This window comes from Channa argus, chromosome 3 (genome assembly GCF_033026475.1).
Source record: "Channa argus isolate prfri chromosome 3, Channa argus male v1.0, whole genome shotgun sequence".
NCBI lineage: Eukaryota > Metazoa > Chordata > Actinopteri > Anabantiformes > Channidae > Channa > Channa argus.
In genome coordinates, this window is record NC_090199.1 from 15,251,407 (window position 1) to 15,262,500 (window position 11,094).

At 40.1% G+C, this 11,094-nt stretch overlaps 1 protein-coding gene across 7 annotated transcripts in view; it reads right to left on the reverse strand.

Moving 5' to 3' along the window:
- The window catches only part of klhl5 (kelch-like family member 5), a 50,719-nt gene that overhangs the window by 21,152 nt on the left and 18,473 nt on the right, over positions 1-11,094 (reverse strand). For 2 of the 7 annotated variants that reach the window (XM_067497084.1, XM_067497085.1), the window contains exons 1-2: positions 5,348-6,698; positions 1,175-1,363 (exon numbers count right to left, since the gene is read on the reverse strand). In XM_067497084.1, coding sequence (XP_067353185.1) covers positions 1,175-1,363; positions 5,348-5,961 — 803 coding nt within the window. In that variant the 5' untranslated portion in view covers positions 5,962-6,698. Of the gene's footprint in view, positions 1-1,174; positions 1,364-5,347; positions 6,699-11,094 lie in introns of those variants that run through there. The other 5 variants (XM_067497086.1, XM_067497087.1, XM_067497082.1 and 2 more) reach the window with 4 other exon arrangements.

Below are 11,094 nucleotides of genomic sequence, written 5' to 3' on the forward strand. Positions count from 1 at the left end.
TAATCTGTTAATTAAAAAAACTAAACATAAGATAGTAAAAAAAATAATAATAATTTCTTGCCCAGTCTAAAACCAACAGATCCAAATTTAAAGAAATACACTTTGCAATAAAAAAATAAAAGCAAATGTGCAGTTTGGAAATTTACCTTAAAAAGTGATTTATTGTTTATTAAAGCAGTTGCAGATCTATTTTCTGTTCAAATAATAGAGTAATTATATTAGCTCTAGTTGAATGTTACATGGCATATCCATTTGTCTGTGTTTGTGTGTGTGTGTGTGTGTGTGTGTGTGTATCTTGTACATACATACACTGTAAAATCCAATAGCGATGTAACTTACATTATCAAGTTAACTGTATCAACAGTTATCCATATGCACTTTTTACTAGTTTTGATCAAGTTAGAGTTAATTGCAGGGGGAACAAACTTGTTTACTTATTGTTTTTGAGTGACGCCAACTTAAACAAATCAAGTACAGCAGTAATAAAATGAAGCAACAACACTGCTACACCAGCGAGGGGCAGTAATTCATAAAAAAGGAAAACAAAAATCCCTAAAAACTCTACAGCAAGTATTAGCAGGGTCATGTATGTAAGTATTATTTCAGTCAAAGCCCCTTATTACAATCTATCAATCCAGTACACAAATATAAATATATTTCACATTTATGCAGTACAGTGTGAAGTAAATTTAAGTTTTCTTGGACAAGTAAATCAGATTAAGGTTCCTCCAAGTAACTACAACCCGGACATTTAAAGTTGCAGGAATTGTCACAATAGTTGATTCAACTTAAATATGTGTGTTGTTTGTAATACAGTACGCAGTACATTCAACTTTTTTTGTTGTTTGAAATAGTAATACTTACTGAGTTACAAGTACAATCTACACATTATTAAGACCACTAGTTTGTTACGAAACAGTTTCAATTAATTTTTCAATTAATTAAAATCAATTTATCTATCAGTTATTTTCTCCATTAACTGATGTTATTCACTTGACCAATAAAAGTCAGTAAATTGTAAAAAAAACTCACTTTCCTGAAGTCCAAGCTTACATTTTTGTTGTCTTTGTTTTCTGTAAGAAAATTACTAAATTTTTCATCTGTTTATCGACTAATCAATTAATTGACTAATCTTTGCAACTTTTGAAAAAATGCTCTCTCTTTTTGCTCTTGCCTGTGTGCTGGTATGCGTCTGTCTCCAGCCACCAGTATGACGTCACATAGCTGTCGAGTCCTCAGGTAGCCCTCCATCTTGCGGAAAGTGACATCGGCATGGGACAGAGCAGTGAACATACACTCCTCAGGACATGCACACGGCTCCATGGACACACATGAGGACAGTGTGGCACTGCTGTTAGATGTCCTGTACCCACACAGTGAGACACACACACACACACACACACACACACACACACACACACACACACACACACACACACACACACACACACACACACACACACACAGACACACACACAGCAACAAAGACAAAAAGAGAAGGAGACAGAAGCTTTGAGTGCATGTGTTGATGCTTATTGTATTTCGTCCCAGACAAAAAGACAGATGTGTGGCTACACCAGTTCCTCTGTCTTCCATGTGCCATCTTTTCTTTATACCACCCCTTCAGACAAATTCTCTCTCCTCCACTTTTAAACAGGGTTACAGTGTGCCACCAGAAGCAGACAAAAGCTCTTTAATAGTCCAATTACTAGGAGTAAATGCCCAGATAAATCTATCCCACTTAAAAGAGAAGCTGCCACATAAAATAGCTGAGCCCAAAGGATATGCAGTAATTTACTCTGGTCCCTAATGGTAACTGGCTTTTTTGTATCTATACCAATCATATCGAATGAAACAGGATTTGGGGCCAGGATGGCTTGAACATTTGTAATAAACTGATGGAAGTGTTGAAGCCCAGGGTTGTTATGTTTAATTTTTTCAGTCAGAGTTGATGAGTTGTGTGTAGTGTGCATGTGTGGTCATTAAAGATAAGCGCTGAAGTATAGCTATCCTGTGAATCATCAGCCATCATGGCTCCCAAACCAGAATTTAATTTATGGGAACCAGAGCTGTATTTCCATTTTTAATTTAACAGCAGAAGTGCCTGGACTGACCTTAAAGCACAAAGACTCTACAGCACAAAGAAAGAGAGTGATCCAAAGAAGATATAATTTCAACGATGCGGTAAACTATAAATCAATCTTATAGGGAAGTGGAAGTGTGTGTATTTTTGTATCCAAAGTCCAGGGAAAATCAAACTATCCTAAATTGAATGTTTCCTCTGACATATTCCCACAAGAATACATGCAGAGAAAACAAAACAAAGAAATATAAAGACACTGATTCTGAGGAAGGCATTAGAAAATGTGGCTTATGTACACAACATAATATTAAATGTAAGGACAGGATTATCTACATTTATTTGTGTATCTGGGGTGTGTCTAGGTTGTTAGCAGTACATGGAAATTGATTGACATATCTACTGATTAGTTATTTACATGTATGTTTGCAATTTAGTTATGGAATATTAACAATAGTGTTATTCTGTTTCTCCCTACTGTAATTTTAGTGTTCATATTTCTGTCTACTCTGCATGTGACATTTCCTGTATTTTCATGCCTTGAAGGGATCCGTCCTCATTTATCTTGTTGTTTTCCAGATAATGAGTTTGTCTCTGGGGTTTTTCCTTATCTGATTAATGGACTTTACTAATTAAGATTTTAATATAAACAATAGATCACAGGATTATGCATAATATGGAGGGGTTATTTGTAGTGACATACCCATCAGAAAATTTTCACCAGATTTTGCAGTTCCTCTCAACTCATTTAGCTTTATATCATCTTTCAGCTCATTGCTTTAGAATTTCTAGTGCTCAGATTAGTTGATTTTGTTCATTTGCAATATTTCGTTATCAGTAGCAGCAAGTGTTTTCAGAAAAAAGCTACAAAAATATATATCCTATGTCCTCAGTTTGAAAGATGGATACAGTAAGCGACCAGACGTTAAACATAGCTGGTGGGCATTTAGTAACTAAAGAGCCAGATAAATCCCTCAGGAGCTGGAGAAGATAAAACAGAGCTAAAAAGAGAGTTAATAATGGATATCCATCATGTAGCTAAATCCAAGACCCAAAGTGAATGATAATGCAGGTTTACAGTAACAGTATTACTGCTGAAAACATCATTAGATATATAAAAAACAATGAACAAAAATTATTCATCACAGGCAAATTTATGTATTTATTTGGGCAAAAAAATGAAGAGAAATACTACTAAAAACTGCTTTCAGCTTGCATTTTTTTGTCTTTTATCACAATAAAATGTATATCTTTAGATTGTTGCTTATTACTTTGATACTTTTGGATACTTTAAAGAACAAAAAAACAGATTGTATTTATGGTATATTAATATGCCAACTAACAATGATTAAAAACAGATCAGAAACAGAATCAGAGCTTTAGTAATTAAAATTACCCGTTAACAGACATTGTTAAGCAACAGTCTGAAAAAGTAGTGTAAGAGGTAAGTTATATATATGCTGTATGTCTTTCCATATGCTGTGGAGCCTCTGTTTCTATCCTGTACTCCACTAAATATCTTTCTCCCGTCCTCATTTTTATACCTTAAACTAATCTCATCCATCACTCACCTTATCTCACTTCATCCAATCATCCAAATATCCATCTTTGCCTCAGTCTTCCCTCGCCCCTCTCCCATTTTAACCCTCAAGAAGGCTTTTTGGCTAGCTTTCTTTTGCTTTTGTGCATGTGTGTCTGTCTGTCTGTCTGAATGTGTATATAGATGAATGGTGTGGCTAAATACTGCCATAGGAGATGGCTTTGAAGTGGGGGAACACTGCTTTCCAGTACGCTTAATTGAGCCTGGCAGGCACTCAGCATGGACAGAGAGGCAGAAACAGAGAGAGACAGTGAGACAAAAAATAGAAAGGGAATGACAGAGAGAAGGAGTGAGGAGAAAGAAGGGTTCATCTGTAGCAAATCACCACCAACCAGCCAAATTTGTAAAAACCCTGCACCAGACAAGGACACTTACACAACTGTCACACACTATCTCTCTGCCCCTCTGTTTCCCCTAACACTCACAAACACCCTTGTGATTAACTATCAAGCCTGATTACCCTGTAGGCCAGTGCAAATGAAACTTGGCTCTTTAAGATGATACATGGCATGACCATATATCCACCTGGTGCCCAGTATTAAAAATTGAGTGGGGTGAGAAACTAAAAGGGAGACAGAGTGAGTGGAGCTGAGTTGAGCCACGCTGTGATTCTGCATGCAGCCCTATCACATGATCCCATTTGGGATTGTGCCACCCATGTTCTTTGAGTATCATACTCTACACAGGAGCTCTCAGAGGAAGGAGGATAACTAGGATACAGAAAAACATTATAAAACATATATGCACAAAGCTGCACATATGTTTACATCAGCACTGACAATATGACATAAAACCTTGCATAACAATTTAAAAAATGTCAAATATGGTGCAGAATAAAAGTTTCATATATTAGGGTTGTTTAAAAAAATATTAGCATTTGTCCTATGATTGTTTTTATGTTTTTTGGCTTGTCTCTTGAGAACACACACAAACACACACACACAAAATATTTCTTCTTTTACTTAATTACATTTAATGCTGCATGATAATAAACACAGAAATCGGTGTGCAGATGTGCTGTAGAGGAGTTATGATGCTCTAATTGCTTTGTTTCGCTGTCTCCATGGCAACTATTAATTAAATGCCTTTTCATGCCACTACAGCAGGAGGGCAACCAGTGTAACACTCCTGTCATCCACGTGCACTAAATGTGCGGACTAATGATTGCGAGTAAAGGACTAAGAAACAGTCACTTAAAACAAAATATTATGGACTCATGTCACTGATATGAAAATCCCAAATTCACAAGGGTGCGAATCTCTGTAAGTGTGTTTAGTAACAGACTCTGGTCGGTGATGCTCATTAGGATGCTGAGGAGAGAAATCAGTGGACCACATGCTGTCCCAAAGGGCCATGATTTTCTTTATGTAGCACGTTATGCGTTGGTCTCCACTATTGAATACTTTAACAGAGTCTTGCTTGGTAAATCCCCTCTCCACTTGTTTATATGTCTACAGGAGAACATTCCGTTTCCACCTGTCATCCTGTATTTGACACAGCAGCAGATCCATCATTCAAATTACAGAAACAAAAAACATACACGAAAACTTACACCTGAGAAGTTCTTAATTTGTGTGTGTTTGGTGAATGCACAAGACACACTTAAGTGGCTTGAAATTGAAAGATTCCAAATTGATCAATCAACCGCCTAAACCTGACTATCCTACCTGCAGGAGCTGGAGTCCGTTTCCGGGTGATTGTTGTTCTCCTCAGTGCCCGGTACGGCTTCTGCCGCTGCTGCCGCCACCGCCTCTTCCTCAACCCCGACATGAGCAGAGGGCTCGGGCAGCAGTTGGGGCACCGGGGCCTCACCGGGAGGTTCCATGCTCGTCAAAGGGCGAGAGCGACGATGAGGAGGCGGGGAGACCCACGACAGCGCCGCGGCGGAGCTCCTACACTCCGGCTGGCTGAAGGAGCGGGGACAGGAGCTCCCCGTCGCTCCAGCTGCGGCTCCTCCCGGACCGCCCCGACTCCCCGCCGGATCAGCAAACTTTCTGTTGCTGCCGTTACACAGGTTAGACCCGGCGCTGCCGCTGGCCACCAAACCGCTGTGACCCACCGCGCTGGGGTTTAAGCTGGCTGAACTGGGGTTGCTACAGCGGCTAACTGAAGGTCCGTCTCCGGAGCTGCCACCCGTTCTCCTCCCGGCGAAGTATTCTCCTAGCGGCGGGGAGTGAGGCGGAGGGACCGCGGGGTGACCGAACCACCTCCATCGGATCCTGAGGATCTGCTTCACGTCGAACTCCTTCCGCGAGGAAGAGCCCGAACCGCTACTCGACATTCCAGGGCTCTGCACGAGGAAATGGCGGGGGAGAGCCCGTGCCGCTCTGCCGTTAAAGCTGTAAACCGAACTGCAGGCGCGTCTCTCCTGGCAACCACACGCCCGTTAACGGAGACTGGAGGTAGTTAGAGGAACACAGCGGAGTATATGGACGGAGGGAGGGAGTGCAGGGAGAGGTCTGCACGGAGTTTTAACGTCAGACCTTTTCATGCACAAACCACAAACATTTTCCACAATGACAAATTATTTTCACATTTATGCCAATAATGCAGGACAGACCACAGGCATTTTGCAGCAGAGGGGCCTGATCATTATTGTTAACGTTATGTTTCCACAGGTTTGACGGTGAGTCTACTCGTAGGACCTGATAAATTTATCCACCTGTCAGTCAATCAATTTGGACTACAGGGTATATTCTTGTTACAGTAGAAAGAGTGTTGGTTGGATATGAAATGGTGAGTCATGGCTCTACCATGACAGAAAGCTACCATGGCTGGGTCCGATGCTGGATTGCCAATCAAGCAAAGAACCCCCAGACCTGCTTTCTCAGTACCAAAAACTGCAAAGCTGCTATCTGCAGTGTCGTGTGTGAACTTGATGGAAGCAGATGAAACAAAGCACACTTCTGTCCTAGAGCCTTTAAACAGTTTTCATTATTTATTTGTCTGACTATCCATTCTTTAATTGTAGATCTAAAATGCCTGTATGTTTTCTAAAGGTGACTGGTACTGATTTCATAGTACCTGTACTGTCTGACAAGTGTCCAAAACACAAAAGTCTTCAGTTTACTGTCACATAAACCGAACAAAAAAGTAGCAAAGTCTCTCAGGTGGGAATCTGATTAATCACTAAAATCATTATGGATTACTTGTTTGGATTATCATGGATTATGAAGTAAATTGTTTCACCAGTTTTAGAAGCAGTTTTAATAATAATATAATTATTCAACTAATTTATTATAGAATAACACCAAACCTTTGCTAATTTAAGCCTTTTCATTATTAGGATTTGTTTCTTTTTTTCTGTTTTATATCATCATAAATGTCGGACATTGTTGCTTAAACAAAAGAAAATAGTGAACTCTGAAAAAAGTGGGTATCATTCATTATTTATGATGGTTAATAGACTAATTCATAATTCATAAATCATGAAAAACATCTATACATTAAAAAAACATCATGGTGGAAATGTTAGTTTTGCAAATAACTAGGGCACAAACAACTCATATAGAGTCACGCTGTATCACTTTAAAATTAGCATGTCCACAAGGTTAACTGTTGGTTAGTGACAGGGTGCAAATATTCAGGTAAAACCTCTAGCAAATGATTATCATTCAATTCAGTGTCCTTTTAAAGGACAAAAGTATTTTGTGTGTGCATGACACCTATAGAGTGAGTACAGTGGAGGTTTGTGAGGCAGCACAAATCGTTACATGTTCATCAAAGATTGAAGTGTAATGAGGCGATGGACATATCCTCTTTATCATCCTCATTTCTACCGTGTCTGGCTGATCCCTCGCTACTCTTCACACATTTCTCTCTGTGCAAGTCTTGTTGCCTCCAAACAATCACACTCTGTTTAAGCGCCTGGCTGTGATAAACAGATGTGCAGATTTGTTGGACAGAGGGACCTGAGCGTCCTTGAAAATGAAATTACATCTGTGTCCCACTGTCCGGCACATATACCCTCAAACCTCCCTTTCAGTCTCTTTTACTCCACCTTATTCCTATGTGTTTGGTTCTCCACAAACCATTGCCTTCTCCACCCATTACTACACTTCTTTCTCATCTACACATCCTTCTTTTCCCCTCTTCTTCCATCTGCAATGCAGCAGCTATTCATAGACAGTAATGAACAGTGGGAGCAGGTCCTAAGGGAGCCATTCTATCCAGATGCCTGGGGCACCCAACAGACCAGCAGCAGACCTTCCGCAGTAACCCCAGGATGTCCACAGGATGTGCTGGAGCCACGCAGCCGGAACACAGTGTGTTCTGGATAGAGGCCCACCAAAAGGAGGGGAGAGATACTTTAGGAGCCCCACTCTAGTAAAAATCAATAAGTCAAACAGCCGAGGTCAGTTTGTGAATAACACAGACAGGGAGATGTGTTAGTCATAAATTGGCTCTGCAGACTAGCAGCCAGGCCCAGAGACTAATTTTTTCCCATAAATAAATGATAACAGTGCAGATGAATACGGTCGATTTAACTTTTACTGCTTTTTTTTTTTGCCAGATTCTGAGAAACAGGGGTTTTCCTCTGTTTCAGGATGTACTGATGACTAAGTGCGGGACCACCCAGCTGCTCTATTTAATCAATACTGCAAAGTCAATACACACACACAAAACACAAGCACAGGCTGCATGGAGGCATGACAACAAGCAGAAGTAAGGCAAAGGAATAAAAAAAGGGTCACAGGAATACAATTTTCTGGTGAACCAGAAGTAAGCGCGCATCGTGAGCTGAATTTTTTAATTGAAAGAATTTAAAATGTACAATCCTTAACTCTAACCTAACCTCAAACAGGCTTTGCCACTTATATTGGTACCTGTACATAATGCAGGTAACATAACACAATATTTAAAAAGAAATGTTTTTTTTAATATCTTGGTATTGTATAGATATATAGACCAGCAGCACCCTAAAACAGGATTAGCAAACATAAGGCAAAAAGCTCTCATTACAACTCATTTGCATGGTTATTTACATCTTTTCCATCCGATTTAAAAAAATGAAGTTAGACAGAAATATTTTGGATCAGTGTATCAAAACAGGTCAACATGTGGGCTTGACTGATGAGTTTGAACTGAGTGTTATGTTCTGATCTGATATATGTTTATGATAAGTATGACAGTATGTTTTCCTGTTTGTGGAATTTGTTTGTCTCATACATGTTTCAATGCTAATGGGACATGAAAACCCGTAAGGGTAATCTTGTACTGTAAGTATAGTTGGAAATGTGGACGTTTTTGACCCGGGCTAAATGTCCGATGACATGTTCCTGTGTACCGTTTGCTTCATGTAATTCTCATATTTAGATTAGGCTATGGTAATAGTTTGACAGCATGCAGCAGCCAGACTAATAGCTAAAACCAAGAAAATAACTGATTTTACTTCACTCTTAATGTCTTTGTATTGGCTACAAGTTAATTACAAAATCAATTTTAAGGTTTTACTTTTAAAGCACTTCGTGGCATACCACCAGACTACATCTCTGAATTACTGTGTTACTTAACAACCTGTATACTGCTGAGGTCTTCAGGCAACAACCTGTTGGCAGTTCCCATGTTGAGGCATAGGAAAAAAATGAAACAAATCTTTTGCTGTTAGAGTGCCTAAACTCACCTGAAATGACCCCAGGCTTGCAACATTAGAATCATTGCTTAAAATTGTATGATCTACAGACATTTTACTTTTGAAACTTTTATTTCATTACAAGTGTTCATTTATGGTTATAATTATTGTGTTTGAAGATCTATAAGACTGAACAGGGATTTTCTGTATTAAAAACTAAATAAACCTGTTAGACTTACTGGTGGTTTCCTTTCTAACAAGAGGTAATATATCTAGTAGCCCCTGTATTGAGTGTTAATCTCACCTTTTTAATTTCCACCCAAAAAGTTGTCCTTCCTGAACAGCCCTCCACCCGTCTGCAAAAAAACTAAGGACCCAGAAAGCAAACCAATATTTCTGCAACACTCACAATGGAAATGCCGTCCTGTTACTGGGGGAGGCCGGGAATGGGCCTCTGAGGAGGAATGAAACTGAGGAATGACGGGTCATTCAGCTCTGGTCTCCTTCAGTTAGATCTAATCATTGGTCACTTGTCAGGAGCCTCCTTGAGCCGCAGACTGTTATTGGTCTCCTGGCTATGGTAGTCTTGGAACTCAAAACTTTGTGGCACCGCTTTACGATTATACAGCACACCGTGCGCACTCACATAAACAGAGACCCACATACCTAAGAAAACGACAGAATAAAATCCCATTCACACACGCTTCACACTGAATAATTACCCTGTGTACGTGCATTCACAGATGCAAGCATGCATGCACACAAGCACACATACACATGTGCAATCTCTCTTGCACACTTTTTAAGTATTCAACTACATACGCACATCAACACACACAAATACAGACCAAATAAAATCAAGTAGCAGTCATCTGGGGAGAGCTGCTGTAAAAGGTTTTATGGAGCCAGAAAGTAAAACATTATCTGCCTGGCCTGGCTGTGATGATCAGCTTTATCCACCAATGGCATTCTTAAACTCTCTCTCTCTGTCTCTCTCCCTCTTTCTATCATCCTTTGCTTTCTCTACACTGTGCTCGGTTTTGAAAACCTTTTCCATCCTTCCCTCTCCACTTGCACTCTCTGCCATTCTCCATAATCATTTTTCCAACCTCAATTTCCTACTCCCCGTGCTTGCTAATATGCTGTGACACACAAGGGAATGTGTGTGTGTGTGTGTTTGTGTGTATGATTGTGGGACTAATGCAGTGATTCCCTAAGGTGAAGGCCTGCAGGGGATGATGCTACAGAAGCCATTGTTGTACGCTCACAGACACATCATGACTTATGTGCAAACACCCACTTATGCCCACACACATACAGTACACCTACTTAAACTTGTTAAATACACAAACAGTGTACCCACTACAACGAACCACAAGAGGGCACATGCCAGTGTCTTCTTGTACCAGTCCCAAGTCTGGATAAATGCAGAAGCTTGATTCAGGAAGGGCATCCAACGTAAAGCAAATGCCAAATTAAACATGCAAATCTTGAAATCATCATTCCACTGGTGCTGTTGACCTGCAAGGTGCAGGTGGAAATTGGGTGACTTGGTGTGTCAATAGGAAAGAGGAAAGTGGAAACTTGGTTGTGGAACGAGGAAGTTCAGGAGTGTATACAAAGAAGGAGGTTAGCTAAGAAAAAATGGGACACTGAGAGGACTGAAGAGAGTAGACAGGAGTACAGGGAGATGGAGCTTAAGGTGAAGGTAGAGGTGGCAAAGGCCAAACAAAGACCATATGAGGACTTGTATGTTAGGTTGAACAGTAAGGAGGGAGGTGGATTGTACTGGGTGCTGAGACAAAGAGATAGAGATGTGAAGGATGTGCAGCAGGTTAGGGT